We start from the raw sequence: 17,005 nt of genomic DNA, 5'->3' as shown, positions 1-17,005 counted from the left end.
CACACATACCAATAATTTTCCTTTCTTCCATCAGCAGAGGCCTGATTATCAGATGTCTCTAAAAACATTAACCCAAGTAATATTGCTATTTGTGAGAGGTGTGGTAACATTGATCTTTTCTCCCAAACATCTCAAGAGAATGGTCTGAATTTCGATGTTAAACCTATTCAATATTTACAATTGCACAACCTTTTCAATATTTACAATCGCAAAAGCTGTTCAGTTTTTATAATCAGAATCAGAATCATCTTTATTTGCCAAGTATGTCCAAAAAACACACACGGAATTTGTCTCCGGTAATGGGAGCCGCTCTAGTACAACAACAGACAGTCTATTGACAGAGAACACTTTTGGGGCATAAAGACATTGAGAAAAACAGTCACTGAGCAATAAAGGGTTGCTAGTTATCGAGTAATGCCGGTACATTTTCTTTTGACAATTGTGCAAAAAAATGCAGAGTCCTCTAGCACTTAGAGCAGTTCGAATGACTAATATTGCAACAGAGAAAACAATAATCGCAAACCCTTATGTGTGTGGTCGACACACAGTTAGGCTAAACCACAGAATCCATGACTGTGACATGAAACCGAACGATAGCCAGTCAGGATAGTTTCTGAAATGTTATCGTAAAGCTATCAAGCCAGTGCCACTATGCAGTCACAAGATGGCAGCAAATAAACATGTAGTTGCATGAATCTACAGTACTGAGTTACATGAAGTCATTGGTTATATTGTGTAAACCGTGAACATACATAAGACTGTACCATTTGCATTGAAGAGTAAGAAGGGGGCTGTCATCTATACAGGTGGTCCTCTGTATTAGTGTTGTAACACTCAAGACTGGTCTTGGTTTCAAGATGGTTCTCAAGACCACATTTTGAACGTCTTGGTCTTGTCTGTGACTTGGATTGACCGACTTTCTGTCGAGACCAGTACTGATCTGGTATTCTTCAACTTCTTTAATGTGATAATAAGGAGAAGCACTTGATAAAGCAACTGATGCCCTCAATTCATCTGTTACAGCCTTCACTGTGTTGTGACTGAAGGCTTCTTTATACTCTTGCAGGCGGCGACCGCGCTGACGTCACTGCGGCAATCCTGCACGCAGTTTGCCTTTATACTTGAGCGCAATACACGCGCCCTGTTTTGAAAATGGGCTTCAGTTTTATTCCTAGTCGGGGATGTCGCTACGGCTAGGACACTACAGGGTGTAGTTTCCTCTGCATTTTATCGCCATTTCCGGTAGCCATTTTTACTTTCCTTTCCGGAACAAGGAACAAAGCAACAACAATGGCGAATGTCTGCTAGAACAAATGGACCTAGATGACCAGATGATGCGTTTAATTATACTGCAAAATTGATCAAGAAGCCGGCGGCGTAGGTGATATGTGGAACCAAGGGGAAAGCTGAGTACGTCATCACAGCATGTGAGTAAAACGGACCGATCATGAGAGATGATCTCGGCGGAATTCTGGGCGCAGCAACAGTTTTTGCCGTGTGTGCGTGAAGTGCCGCATAGTGGTCGCGCGGCCCAATGCGTCAGTCACGTGATGCAATGCGGGCGCCTCTGTCACGTGTGGGGAGTAGCTGGACCCAAGAGCAGGCGGAGGCAGATGTAAAATGATGAACAGTTTATTGAGGAAAGGTTCTGGAGGTGGTCCTGGATGTGTTGGTAGGCGGCAGCGTGGACAGGTGGCAGGCAGTGGACAGAACAGGCGGCTGGCTTGGTGGCAGGAATGACGTGGGTCAGGAACACAGAGGAGCACTGACAACGAGGAGACACAAGAGTTAACAAGGGAAGCGAGGAACAGTATAGCTTACTTGACATAAGGTGGGCCGTGGTACCGCTAGGTGAGCCTGCAATACTTGGGCGAGGAGTTCCAGGAACAGGCAAGCTTATATACACCGGTGGTGATGAGGCTGATTGAAGACAGGTGCTGAAAACAGAGAGGGGATGGGGGAGAGAGAGGACACAAAGCGCCCTCCCCGCTCCAATAATGGAACTGCAGGGCAGTATATGACAGTACCCCCCTCTCAACGGACGCCTCCCGGCATCCTGCCAGGCTTCCCCGGGTGAGCCGCGTAGAAGTCCTCCAAAAGAGTAGGATCGAGGATGAGCTTCCGGGAAATCCAGGAATCCCGTACCCTTCCCAGTCGACAAGGTACTGGAACCCCCTCCCACTAGGCCTCATGTCGAGGATGCGCGACACCCTGAAGGCCGGATGGTCGTCAATAACCCAGGGGAGTGGATGGGGTTCGGCCGGAGGGCTTAGGGCGCAGGTGGAGAGAGATTTCAGCAAAGAGGCGTGGAATGTGGGATGAATTTTCAGAGACTGTGGAAGCTTCAATTGGACGGAAGTGGGATTGATGATCTTGGTAATGGGGAAGGGACCAATGAAACGCGGAGTGAATTTCCGGGACTCTGTCTGAAGCGGGAGGTCGTGAGAAGAAAGCCAGACAGATTGGCCCAACTTGTATTCGGGCGTCGGGGAGCGATGACGTTCCGCGAGGTGTTTATTGCGTGCGGCGGACCAGGTCAACGCCGCTCGGACGTCTTTCCACACGGCCTGGATTCTCCGGAGATGATCCTTGACGGCGGGGACTGCCACTGCCTGCTCCTGTTCTATGAATAATGGGGGTTGGTAACCATAGCAAGCCATGAATGGGGACATACCGGTAGCGGAACTGGCGAGGGAGTTGTGGGCGTACTCAATCCATGGGAGGAATGAGGTCCAGGATGGGGGGTTGCGTGCGGCAACACCACAGAGGGCAGATTCAAGGGATTGGTTTGCCTGCTCTGTCTGGCCGTTGGTCTGCGGATGATATCCTGATGACAAGCTGGCTGCTGCGCCCACCACCCAAGAAACTGAGCGACGAGATCCCAGAGCAATGCATGTCTGCTAACTCAGCGGTAGTTAAATTTGGCGTTGTAAACAAATACTTCATATTTAAAACAACATGTGAAAGAAAACACTCTGTGGTGTGCCAATTCTGCAGTCTTCAACCCACTGAAACACCCGGAACAACGCTGAACTTTAGCCAGCATCTCGAAAGAAACCACAAACACTGGTAAGCAAACGTACTGTAAAGGTGCAAGTAACACCAGCGCATCCAATTTTTTCTTTCTGAGCTATTTCTGGAAAGAGGTTTTAATTCCACCTTAAATTGGCATTATTATGAGACCCACCGTGCACGTTTAGGTCACAAAATAGGGCAGTCTCTCATGTTTATTAAATGCACTCTTGAATACATACAATAATTTATAGTTTGCAAGAATTTAATTGAAAACAAATTGTATAAATTTGAGATTGTTGCATGTTGTGCTTTGAAAGAGTTGCAGACACTGTATTTTTGGCTTAAAATGTATTTAAAAGAAAAATAAAAGTCAAAATTGAATCCTCTTTAAGTGTTCAACATTGTTCTTGTTTTATTTTAAATTTATTTTCATGGTCTTGGTCTTGTCACGGTCTCTACTCACAAAAGTCGTGGTCTTATCTCGGTCTCGGTGAGTTCTGCTCTCAGGCAAGTCTCGGTCACAGTAGTGAGGTCTTCAGCACCACACTACTCGGTTTACGATGGTGCCGACATACAACGTTTAGAGGTTATGAATGGCACGCAATGAACTGGTTTGCATAGCGCCATAAGAATATGTGGCACAAGAAGGGACGCTGAGTTAGTGACATACTTGATGTTTTACATTAGTAAATTTTAAATATATGGCCTAGAAGTGTTTACTACTGCTTTAGCGTAGGTTAGTGACTGAGCTAACTTTGACTTACATACAAATTCAGGTTATGTTGCCCCCACAGAAACGGAAGTCCGTTGAAAACCCCTGTAAACATTTTTGGTTAGAATTTCCACAAAAATGCCCGGCACCTGTGGCTCCCCCTCCCCAAAGTTGAATGGAAAGAAGTTGTGTGGTTTTAGTTTTAATTATTCATGCTGTAATTTGAGTGAGACACAACTCATTTATAGGAATATGGTAATATTTTGTTAAGGCCAGTCTGACCAGCTTCCTCTGCCTCATTTCCTGCACTTATTAATCTAATTGTTTTGTCAAACTGTCTCATTTTTCGGCATCCGAGTGCAGCTGTTCTCCTTAAAACATCGCCAATATGTCTGCCATAACCCGAACCCCAGATCACCCTCCCTCTTCTTTTGTGTTGACTCAGACCAGGTGTTGTTCACCCCTGAGCAATGCGAGCCAAACACAACTACATTTTCTGACAAGTAGCAACAAAATACAGTAATAAACTGAAAGCGCAAAGAACTAGAAACACTAAGGGGTTGTTCGCATAAAACCAGTGTTGCTTTGGTCGCTCGTTTACAAGACTACTGCGTTGTATGAAAACAAACATTTTCTCATACACGTAGTGTAGGTCTCCTTTCAGTGTTCAGTCTGGGTTTCGCTACAGTCGCTACTGTCGGAATGGACTTCCATCATAAACAAAGGACCTTCTGTATGCAGTTGAAGTGTATTCAAAAGACAATTCTTTGCAAAGCTACATCACTATCTACTGGCCTGGCATGCATATTACGGTGTTTTTGCAGGTCTGTATGACCATTTACTCTTTTGACATTGTTACCATCTGTTATTGAAACTTTGCAAAAATACACTCTTATTACCCTAAATCAAACCATTCCTTTGAGGATAATCTGTGTGCTGATCAAGAGGTGTTTAAAACTCCTCTCAGGCAGATTACATCTTTCAAGTGACTCACTTTTAAGTGCAAACGATACTATATCCTTGCTGTGCACTTGCTGAGCAGACTACGAAAGTAGTAGTGATTTGTTTACAAGAAAAAAATCAAATGTGATGTCAGTCTAGTAACATACACTGAGCAAAGCCACTCAGGCTCAGTGGAAGGAATCTATCCACTGTAAACACAAAGAGGCGATTGGGTGGTGTGAGAGTCCGCCTCCTCCAGACCCCAGGTGCTATAAAGGCACCCGTCGGAGCCTCCGGGGACTGAGGGGAATGTCATTGCCAAATAAACCCACACACTTAAGACAAAGGCCTACATGCCATCACGGCAAACAAATCTGGCCCATGTTTCACACGATGGTCGATTTCTCTGAGAAGTACCTGGAAAGGTAAGAACGAGAAATGTGTGTGTATGTGTGTGTGTGTGTGGGCGTGTGTGTGTGCGTGTGCGTGTGTGTGTGTGTGTGCACTGGCATTCTGCAGGAATTCTAAGCTTGGCGAGAAGATATGTGACCCCGCCGTGGATCTCATTTAACAATCTCAGCCAGGGAGAGGGAGACTTCCCCAATGAGGCCCAAGTGCCTTCCCAGCTATTCTGTGCAGGAAGCCGCTTTGACTTCTAACTGGAGACCTTTTTATTAGTATCATCATAGCAACCTGGATTTTAAGAATAGGGCATGCACATGGTGTGTGTCGAGGAGGCGAAGGAAATAGAGCTTCTCCTTTTAGGTGTCAATCGAGGGAAAAGCGTGCAGCACGTGGCTGTGCTGGTATATTTATGGATACAATTAAGGACAATTCCCCTTTTTACCGTTCTTCTAGGAATATTGCAGTGACCTTCTTTCCACCATAATTAGATTTCCATGCCTCCGTTTACACTTTCTGCAGTGCTTTTCTACTGCCTTTGGCTGCAGACCGCAAAGAGCAGGACAAACTACGCTCATTAAAGTCTCACTGACCCATTACACTGGCACAAAGACAAAAATGGACATGATTTGAGCACGGCGTCATGTTGTCAGCCTTCTGTAAATAAAGGTCATGTTTACATGACAACAACCTAGTAACAACTGGAAAGTTTTGATGTGCAAAAGGCTTCATGATGTAGTACAAATTCCAGGCCAGTAGTTGGTGTGCAGCACACATTTCGATAATCGGGCAGGATTTGAGGATTTCTTTTTCACAATCTGCTCAGTGAACAGTCGGGGTCCGACAATCAGAAATGTTAAACCTTCGATATTTCCCGGCACCTGGGCCCCTGTGGCACCACGCTGCCTCGCACAGGTCAGTCTTGGTTCTACGATAGACATCTAGTTTGGGGGAGGCGAGTCAAGATTGCCGGTGTGGATATGTTTATGTGTGTGTGTCTATATTGGTCTTCTCAAGTACACCACACACTATCACAGCACTAAGCACACGCAATGAATTTATCCTCGTAATAACTGGGGTCTCTCATTAGATGTTAAAAATCAATATGTGTGTACGCCGCTTTTTCCAAAAGCGTACAGTGAAAGTTCTAAGGTCGAACATACTATAATTAATTTTCTGCGATCCATACCAGAAAAAAAGCTGCCACAACTGTGTGGTCAGTCATTGTTGTTTATGCCTACATTGAACACTGCTATTGTCCTCCATTTCTTAGCATTTATACAGAAACTACAACATTTTGGTTTTGAAAAACTTCCACTTTGAGACTTGCTTTCAAAGGTGCTGTTGTCATATCAACAAATGGACAAAAACGACGGAAAGTTTCAATCTGGTTTTAGGTCAAAACAGTGTCGTGTAAACAAAGGCACTCTGACATTCCTCCTTTTAGACCTCACCCCAGTGTAACACCGTCATCTGCAGCATGCCTGCAGCCTGTCCCAGGGAAAGCGGCCTACTTTGCACACTGCCATTAGCGCAACTAATGTGAGTCGCGCAAGTAGGGAATACAGAGGGCCCCAGCCGTCAGATAATTGTCGAAGCCCGCTCAGACCCTAAACCCCACATTCCAGTGTCACGACACGGACGGGAGTTTGGAAAATACAATCTGGGAGGCCAGCGGGGGTTGAAATATCAGGATGTGCTAATGTGATCATCGCTATCAGATCGTGGTCCAGTCGTAAAGCAGATTACGCTAATGGCAGGGGTGTTGTTTGAAATCAGACGACGATTCAGCTATTTTAGGTGACCCAGCTGGAGAGATGACGAAAAATTGAAATGCTTGAATGCAAGGTTATGGGAAACTGGGGATTTGGGGAAGAGCCATTAGTGTATTGTCAGTAGGCAGTAAAAGCTCTCGAACAACTACTCGATAGCTGTGCTGTTGTGATTTTTAATTATCACATGCGTCATTGCAGGTTGCAGTCCAACTAAGGAAAGGCTTTACAATAGAGGAATGACTGCAAGTATGCCCTGAAATGTAAAGTTGCCAGAACTTTACTGTTATCACAGTCAACTGTTTGCTAAGAGAACGATTAAGAAAAAGTCAGTTTGCCAATTCTATTCTGTTTAAAATATTAGGGTTAAAGGCATAAGGCTCTTGTACTCATTGATTACCATTGACGCTTTTTTTTTAGTTTGGCATTGACTACATTGCAACTGGACTGTTCCAGCCCTGAAAATGAAATGACCTGGATGAATAAGAATGTTTGCAGGCACGAGTCTAATAATTATCCCATTCAGTAGTGTAGATCCAAACTTTTTCTGTGTCCAGAAAAATTGAAGGATACACGGCAGCTTTGTGCCAAATGGTCTATTTTGGAACACTAACCTCTTTTACACTGGTATCTAAAGTAGGGTGTGTGTGTGTGTATATCTTCTTCTTCTTCTTCTTCTTCTTCTTCTTCTACTTCTACCCAGTCGTCTGGATGCTCTCACCTTTTAAAAATTGGTTTGTGTGCTGTGCAGCTGTTTGTTTTAAAGCACGGACGGGGTACGGTGGGGAAAGGGTGGACGAAGTAGTGGAAGTCGACCCGCGAATTTGCAGTCTTCCAACGTAGTATCAGCTGTGTACCAGTGTGTAAAGGTCACGACCAGAGTGTGAAGTTGAACACTTGAGAGTCGTTGCCCACACTCCTCTGTTTTAAAAGTAGTTGTCGATGTTCCAGAGGCTAGCATTGACGTGGCAACACCTCTAATTATCTGGATTCCCAAAGCCACAATGGCTGTGCGAATGCACACTTCAAACACAGCAATTTCCCACTTAGGTTTCTGTCTGAAGGGGCCAGGGAATAAAAGCAGGCTTTACTGTTACGTCTGTGAGGCGCCGATTTGCCCAAGATGTTACATAGTGGTGGGGAATAAAACTCAAATTGTGCAATATCTGTTGACAGCCACACGATGGCAGGACAATGGCACGCTTTGCTTCCCTCAAACGTCAGGACATCGTCTTCACATTATTACCACATTGGCACCCTGAAGCAGAAGAAATCCTCTTTTGTCAGGCCAACACAATATTTTCCAGGCAAGGTAGAGCGACTTAAGTAATTTTTGTGAAACCTCCCACCACAAAAACAGAGCCTGTACTTGTGTTATGAGTTGGTTTAACAGCAAGAGTTTTTATTATTGGGGTAAGAGTATATGCCTCAGGCTGACAAGTACGAGTTGTTCAAATCAGAGTGCCCCGGTGTTTCCCCAAAAGAGAAAGAGCCAGGGCCTGTATTTCACATCTGCTTTAAGGCTGATTCATGCAGCGCCATGACAACCTTTTCTATCAACCGATGACTCATCGCTCTGTGTGTGTGCGTGCCATTGCTGCCGTATCGACGTTGAGGTGTTGCTTTAAAATAGGAGGAACAGGAGAGGGAATTGATTGTGAAATCGGATTTAAGACAAAGTTGAGGCCTCTCTCTTCCCCCCCCCCGCCCCCTCAGAATTAAAAATAAAGTTACATTGATGCAATATACAGAAATGCAGAAGACCATCATTAGAATGTTAATGCATATACCACAGTTAGGTCTCGGTTAACGTCGTTCCCAACAGACGACATTTGGAGGTTACGAACAACACCTACAGCGGTGTAGGAATACATCGTCACATGACTCAAGAAGGCACTATCTGTTTCCACCATACTTACTTACTTGTTTTATATTTATGGCTTAGAATTGTTTTACTTACAAATCTTTGTTTAATTATGACGATGAATTATACTACTGTATTAGTGTACGTTATGATCGTAGGGAAGTAAACCGAGGACCCAACTGCCATTGAAGTAGAAAAAAGATGCAAAGCGTTTGCGCCAACTACTGGCCTGGGATGCATAATTGCATATTACATCGTTTTCTTGCACTATTGTATGAACGTCGATTGTTTTGTCGTTGTCTGTATGTGAGTGTTCAAAATCACAGCATTACTGCACGAAGTCATACAATTCCTTTATTTAAACTAAAAACTAGGGACATCTTACGGTGATGAGGACTCTTTACATGCAATATTTTTTTCATACTAATATTTACTGTAATTCTGACTTCACGACTGTGTTAGCAAAGGTTAGTGATTGACTACAGTATGTTACAAATTCCGTAAAAATTTGTGTTGCGTGTCTGCAACTGAAACCGTACTCAAAATTTACAGTAGACCGAAGAACCTGTGTATTTAAGTGGAAACCGTAATTTGTAACCTGTTCACAGGCCTGTTTCTTGTCCTGCCCAAGTTGGAAAACAGTTGCATTTTCCCTGCTGATCATGTAAGATGCTATCACACCGGATTACCATTCAGACTCATAGTCATAACAATGGAGATGTGTATTTCTGAAGGCCAAGCATCCATTAGTGGAAGTCATGTTCCTTAATTCAGTCTCGGTGCCTCCCACCCCCACAATCCCTAGGGAGGTGGATGGTGGTTTAGATCGATCCCTGGTAGAGGGACAGTTGGCAGCCACGCGTCCGGGTTGGACTATTACCAGGACTGCCAACTCACAGTGGAAATCAAAAGCAGGGACTCAGGAAATGGGTGTTGAGTGAGGTCACATCCCAATTACAGCGCATGTGCTTCAGGTCGGGAAAAGCCAGGACATGCACCGTGGGATTAGGAGAATGTGCACATTTCCGTCAGAGGCCTCTGGGAGTGTGATGAGCATGCCTCTCGCTCTTTCTCTCTCTCTCTCTCTGTCTGTGGAATGGGTGTGCGTTCAAGGCGGGGGGTGGAGGGGTACGGGTTTAAGCAGGTATGGTGGGTGGTCAGGAGAATTTTTGAGATGCAGCGGATGAAGTCGGGGGGGGTCACCACGGCCTTGGCCCCAGTGGTCAGCTCCCTCTCAGCATCCCCACCGGGCACACAGAAGAATGGCATGATCAAACCAGCGGAGTGAGGATTGAATCTCTCTCCTCAGCCTTCAACACTTTGGCTTAGTCCCTGCCGAGGAACCTGCCAGTGGCACATCTACAGGAGAGAGTTTTTTTTTTTTTTTGGGTTAGATAAACCACCGACATGAGAGGCTAACAGCAAGTGACAACACGCCTTTTCGGAATATCCTGTTTTATCATTCCTGCGCAACTGCCTGAAGACTTAAAATGTATGCATGCCTTTATTTTCTTTATCGTTTCCCACTGTGTGTGGCTTACATTTCACACGGACTGGATTTACAACACTGGACATTGGATTGTACTAGGACTTTGTTTTTTGGGAATCGTCTGATTCTTCTTTTCTTCCCCTTGCAGGGCCAAAGACATGAAGAACCGCTTGGCTTTCCTACGGCGGAGGAACGAATCTCCGGGAAGCAACCCAGCCGGAAAGTTGGACAAAACCATGAAGTCAGTCAAGTAAGTGGCCACTTCCTGACTATGTGTGTGAGCGTGTGAACCACCTTTCCGGGTCTAGACTTGACTCCTGATGACCTGACGGCCGTCTCGGAAAGACAGAAGTACGAAGTTGAATGGGTTGGAATTTGAACTTTCTGGCTTTGTTTAAATTTTTAAGTCTACTTTAACTAACTCATGAATACATTTTTATGCATCACACAAAATTTGGCTTGTAAGGACGTTTGGACTAGGGGGGCACAGGTTCAATTCCCAACTTGCATTCCCCTCATTTTGACACTATAAATTTCTTCTCATGAGATGATTAAGAGATTCCATTCATTGTATTTATGTAAGTTAGTAAACCTCAAAAAAGTAATGTACCTTAAATGGTACATTGGGACAGTTGGGTCAGTCTATATTATGTATTACTTGACCGAGACTGGTAATAAAATGAATGTAAGAGTCCATATTGGCTGCATGAGTAACTTAAAAAAAAAAAAAATGAATCCATGAAGAAATATTGAACTAAAAATGACATTTTAATAATCATTTCAATTTTAAAAAGTAATTTAATAGATTTGATCTCTAATCATAGCTTTTACTCCCCATGTGTTGCTTATTCAACTCGGGGCCTAAAAAGTCCGTCTTGTCAAACTAAAAGGGTGTCGGCAGAACAGTGATACATTAAATTTTCCAAAATCAAAGCCTTCATTTTCCTTAAACATGACCCTTAATCTTCTATCCGGTGTTCAGAAGTCTTAAAAATGTCCCTTAGGATTGTGTTGAACCAGGTAGTTTGCATATTTATTGGACATAAACATTCCAAAATCCCGTCTTAATAATGTGTTTTAAGAAGCCATTAACTTATCGGGAAGGTTGTTCAATGAAAGCAACGTATCACATTGCTCCAGACACAAGTAGCATGTAAATAACTCGTCATTATTAGACAGACTGTCTGCTGAGTTCAAAGATAAGCTGCATGCCTCCTTATGCAGTGAAGAGAGCATGAAAGCTGGTGTCTGGTGGTGATGGTGGCTGCAGACAGACTCTCTAGAGGGGGGAGGCTACTCAAACCAAAACATTCATCCATTGGCTAGTTGAAGCCCCTCCTATCCCGCCTTGCGACTTCCATTCACTGGGTTTATAAAAGCCTCCCCCCTGGCGGACTCGAGCAGACGGACACATGGCTCGAGCTGTTTTCGCCACTCACAAGCCTGAAACCAGCGAGCGGGAGCATTAAGACACAGACTAGGGTGACAAGGAAGGAAGGAAGGAAGGAAGCAGTGTTTTGGCTCAGTCGTGTGGCACAGTGCTTCTGGCGAATGGGTCACACCATGAGAAACCTGGCAGAGATGGGCTTACTCAAGAACCGCTCTGCTTTTATCTGCAGGCCCACCCCGGAGGATGCGCTCAAGTGGGGGGACTCCCTTGACAAGCTGCTGGCACACAAATGTAAGTGACTTCAATTTATTTCTCTTGAACTCTACTGTCTCTTCATGCATGTGATTGGTTACAGTGGGAGGACATGCACTACATTCTTGGGGGAGCACGCATCGTCAACACAAACACATGGACACAGTCACTGGCCTGCAAATTAATCCCGGATGCACCACAAAGAAACACATTGTGACTCTTACTCATATTCCCCGACCACCACATCCTTCAGTGCTGATCAAAGTAGAGCAGCTGACGTAAAGCCAGAGCTACATCTGTTCCTCGTTCCGCATGTAGATTCCTCTCTTCCGCGGAGTGAGGTAAGACTCCAGCCTGCCGTGAATCCCGATTATCAGCCATGCCGCTTGAGTCATGGGAACGGAAAGGTGCAGGCGGGGAGGTGTGGGGAGATTCGGCTTCCGGCCATTCTCTCTCTGAGATGCCGTTTTCCTCAAATCATTAACTCTGCTGCGAAAAATTCATCAGCTGCATAGGCTCCAGTCCCGTTGCTCTAGAACCCCCATGATTTTGTACAAGGTATCTTATTGCTGGGGGGTAGTGTTAGTGCAAATACTCAAGAATCAAGCGTACTGTTCTATTGCCAGGTCTGTAAGGTCTAAGAGAGTGGAGGACAGTGCTTCTTTTTAGGGCTAAGAGGTTTTAATACAAAAACATCAAGTGCTAGAACTGTTCTGCAACAGCGTTGAAGACTTTGCAGCATCTGGGGTCTTACTTTGTGTTTTATTGCAGAAAATATGCAAAATCAAGAATCTATTTTTCCAATCTGCAAAACCCTATATCAGATCCTTAGGGTCTAACAGTGTTGGAAGATTGTGCAGCTCTTTTGGGTTAGGGATTTGCCAAAAACACAGCGGGTACTACCATTCACATAGACTATAAAATAGAAGATTGAGAGCGAGCCACTGTTATTATTTAAACACTGTAATAATAAGATGTTTTTTTAATCTTGGTCACAGATGAGGAAAGCGGTTTCTTTTTATTTTTACTTTTACTAATGACGGTGCTGCCGGTTGTCCATCTTGTTCGGCCGTGGTCGGTTTACTGGGGATTACAGCAGGCTCGGACCACAGGCCGTTGGATTCCCATACTTGCAGTCGTCATCAACGGAGACAGCAACACTGCCACCTAGCGGAGGGAGGGAGGGACGGGACTCGACTTGTGCGTGTGTGACTATCTTGAAAACTGCGTTACGTTTGTCTCAGAAATGAACACGCGTGCCCGCTGATCCACAAACGCACCTTCAACAATTCACAGGCAAAATTGAATATTTACAAATGATAAGTCATGATAAATGCACACAAAACTTAAAAAAAAAAAAAACATGTAAATTGCGCATATATTTGTGAATTTGAAAAAGGTGCGTAAATCACGGCTGTATTTGTGGATTTGAAAAAATGTGTGCAAATCGCAAATACATTTGTGGATCTGAAAAACACGTGTAGGACATATTTGTGTAAATAATTTTGAGGCAAATCTCTCTCCTTACAAAACAACATGTAAAATTACAAAGTGGTAGTACCTCTCCAGTGTCAGGTCTAAAGGGTCAAACATTCTGTGTAGATTTCAGTTTTGCGTTTAGGGATTTTATTGCCAAAAAAGTGGAAAATCCTCCAGTAGTAGTAGTACCGTTGTGCAAGACCCATTACCATTTCCTAACAGTGTTGAAGAATATACAGGTTTTACGGATTTTAGTGTACAAATTTTACCATTCTGCAAGTTACTAGGTCTGCAGTTTGGAACACTTCTTTCTTTGTTTCCTTTGGGTCTCCTGCTTTATTACAACCACATGACTTAAAATGGCAGATCTATTTTGGGGTTGACCAATTCTAAGGAACGTTGCCATGGCGCCCAGTCAACGCTCCCTTTTGTTTATCCTCATCATTATTGTCCCTCTCTCCCTCTCGCTGCTCTCCTTCAGATGGCCTGGCAGCCTTCAGAGCATTCTTGCGCACCGAGTTCAGCGAGGAGAATCTGGAATTTTGGCTGGCGTGCGAGGAGTACAAAAAGATTAAGTCGCAGTCCAAGATGGCCTCAAAAGCAAAGAAGATCTTTGCAGAATACATCGCCATCCAGTCTTGTAAAGAGGTGAGGAAGAAGATTGAAGCCTGTATCCACCTTCATTTTGTATCTTCTTCATATTAACGCGCCATTTCTTCCGATCTAGGTGAACCTGGACTCGTACACTCGGGATCACACAAAGGACAACCTGCAGAATGTGACGCGCTCCTGCTTTGAGCTGGCGCAAAGGCGGATATACGGGCTAATGGAGAAAGACTCATACCCTCGCTTCCTGCGCTCAGAACTCTACTTGGACTTGATCAACCAAAAAAAGGCCAGCTCCACTTCGACGTCCTCTTCATCATAAGAGGCTAAAGGTTCTCCCCAGAGGAGAGAGCGTGTTTGGGATGCCAAGTTTCTTCCTCTCTCTTGCCTTTTTATTTTGTAATGTTTTGTCTGTCATCCTGTTTGCTATAACTTCTCATTTGTTTTTAGTGGTTGCAGGAAAGCTAATGGCACTGCAAAGGAATGTAGTTTACTCATGGAGCAGATGGACTGTTTGCTAAAAATATGAAATGAGAAAGCCTCTAATTGAGAGCAGAAGCTGGGTGCTTGTCAGATCACTGTCTTTGTAAGAAATGTTTTGGTCCAGTTGAACTGAAAAATTAGGACAGGGTTCGAAAAAAGCCCAGACACAAAGACAGTCCGGTACTGTTTGTCAGTCTTTTTATTTTCATGTACCTTTTGTTTCCTCAACAACGTCCATGGTGAAACCACTTCCCAACTGTTGGCACGACAAAAGCGGCCCGTCTTCGTTTCCTCAATGTCTAGAAGAGATCTGTAGCTCTGCTTCACAATCATCTACGCCCCTTCTGAAAGACTGATGGACAAAGAATACACATGGATGGACTTATTTAAGACTTGAAAAGTCGTATTGACGGCAAGAAAAAAAGGACTCGCAGCGAGAGAAGTCCAACAGCATTTTCCTTCAAACACATAAACGTAGCTGATAAACGAGGAAGCATCTCTCAGGACATGGTTTCAGTTTTTCCGACCGCCGTTTTTGTTTCCAGGCTTCCCAACTTGCACTCTCTTAGTTATACTGAGCAATACACAACATGTCGCTTGGAATACTTTTCACTTCGCCTATTTATTTAGAGTAAAAGGATTACAAGCTGGACACCTCCAGAAGCACTCGGCTCAAAGCTTTCCTCTTAACCACCAAACAGGTCCAATGCTGTCCTGAATCTAAGTGCAATATTTTTACTTTTCATGTTTTATTATTATTATTATTATTATTATTGGTTTTGTTTGTTTATTTAGATTATTATTATTATTTTTTTTTTTTTTAGGCGGGGCGGACAAGTGTCTTTAGCTCTCTATTAACTTTATTTGTTAGGAAAGGAAAATTAGAGCTCTAAGTTTGACTTAACAGTGAAACTTTCAACAAACCTATAAGTAGTTTCATGGATTTAAAGCGAGAAATGATTTTAACTGTGTGTTTGCCCCCCGGCAGCGGGCCGCCGGGAACATTATGGTTGTGCATATAATTCTTTAAGAAACTATGTGATAAAAGAAGCAAAAAAAATTAAGCGACAGCTGTATGTTCCCACTGGCTGTGAAGGTGGGATTCAGCTGTATTTATGTAAATATAAGAGACTCCAAAACTATAAGATGACGTAATGTTGACGAATAACAAAATAGGTGACGAGCAAGAACAGGGCACGATTGTGGCTCTTTTTTCTCTCTCTCTCTCTCTATCTCTCTCTCTCATGGTCATACATAATAACAGTGTTTGTTAGGAGTTTTCTGAATGCATTTGATCATTTTCACTGTTTACAAGTCAAAATGCATCTCCTGTGATAGCAAGTAAAAACAGTACATTGCATCTGGTGTCAATGCTAATGATAAATAAAACGATCAGCTGAACAAAGTCAACCTGTGTTTTCCCTGGACTATTGTTTGTTTTTATGATGAGTGTCCTCTAACATCACAAACATGCAACAACAAAAACAACAGTAGCATAGCTCGTAAAGTCAGGTTAATAAGATAAAAAACTAAAACATACATTATTATCATTTAACTGCCTAAAGGCTGTGGATCTAGCGAGCTTAACGTTCTAACTACATCTCTACTGTCCTACCACATTTGTATTTGATAATATGTCAAAACATACCTTTGATCACTTAGGCATCTCGCGCTTTGTTTTTTTTCTGGGTAGTTAGCCATTTTAGCGATGACATGAGTTAGCATAGCTAGCTGCTCAATTCTCATGAATCAAATGTTGCTATGAAATATTGTATGTTAATGTGGAGTTTTTGTCTGTCAAACTATTATATTATTTGATAGCTATATATTTTGATTATATATTATATTTATTCCATTTTATTACATATTTTAATGCCCTTTCAGTAAGAATTTAGCAAATTGAATATAAAAAAATATCTTGTTTTAGGTCATGACGGGCACTTTTCTAATAGCAATTTGAACTTTCATTGTGTGCAACACGATGTGTAGATCGCTTTCCCACGACGTCGGACACCTCTGGACACACCTGCAGCCGTCATATTGGAGGTCGACACATTGCTGTGTTTCGGTGCTTTTTGTGTGTGTGAATAGAGAAATTTGATTATTAGCCAATATCAAATAATGGTGATTTTACTCTACAGTGTTCAATAGAGGTAGGAGGGACGAAGTGTAATTTTGAAACAGGGTGAGAAGACAGAACTCGCTTGCTTTACATTGCATTGTGAACTTTTTAGCACTCATCTTTGCACTTTTACGAGATTGGAATATTTAAAACATAAGTGATAGTAACGGATTCCGGTTTTACAGGTAAAACAAACAGGATTCGGTCAACTAGTTTTCTGTTTCAAGCTTTCGGTATCCTCCAGATCTTGACCTCCAACCTGGCGGACAAAAAAATACCGATCACGTGACCGAAATCTATCTAGACTTATTCAGGATGTCCTTGGCTCCTTAAAAATATGATTTACCAAAATTGATGCCTTAATTATGCTTAAAAATGGTGCGCAATCTTAAAATCAGCACTTTAATGGCCTTAAAAATGCCACAGGCACTATAAACAACATTTTTATATTTTCTTTGGAGATCTTTGTACAGAGGC

General features: G+C 43.2%; 1 protein-coding gene across 15 annotated transcripts in view; it reads left to right on the top strand.

Annotated features, from left to right (window-relative positions):
• rgs3a (regulator of G protein signaling 3a) overlaps positions 1-15,816 on the top strand; it is a 158,601-nt gene extending 142,785 nt beyond the window's left edge. For 13 of the 15 annotated variants that reach the window (XM_061799894.1, XM_061799892.1, XM_061799893.1 and 10 more), the window contains 4 exons: positions 10,345-10,446; positions 11,816-11,877; positions 13,799-13,965; positions 14,045-15,816. In XM_061799894.1, coding sequence (XP_061655878.1) covers positions 10,345-10,446; positions 11,816-11,877; positions 13,799-13,965; positions 14,045-14,245 — 532 coding nt within the window. In that variant the 3' untranslated portion in view covers positions 14,246-15,816. Of the gene's footprint in view, positions 1-4,979; positions 5,095-9,852; positions 10,200-10,344; positions 10,447-11,815; positions 11,878-13,798; positions 13,966-14,044 lie in introns of those variants that run through there. The other 2 variants (XM_061799907.1, XM_061799909.1) reach the window with 2 other exon arrangements.
• The last annotated feature ends 1,189 nt before the right edge of the window (positions 15,817-17,005 follow it).

The sequence above is a fragment of the Phyllopteryx taeniolatus genome, chromosome 15 (genome assembly GCF_024500385.1).
Source record: "Phyllopteryx taeniolatus isolate TA_2022b chromosome 15, UOR_Ptae_1.2, whole genome shotgun sequence".
Taxonomy (NCBI): domain Eukaryota; kingdom Metazoa; phylum Chordata; class Actinopteri; order Syngnathiformes; family Syngnathidae; genus Phyllopteryx; species Phyllopteryx taeniolatus.
The sequence above is the reverse complement of the archived record's forward strand: the minus strand, read 5'-3'. Positions and strand labels throughout refer to the sequence as shown.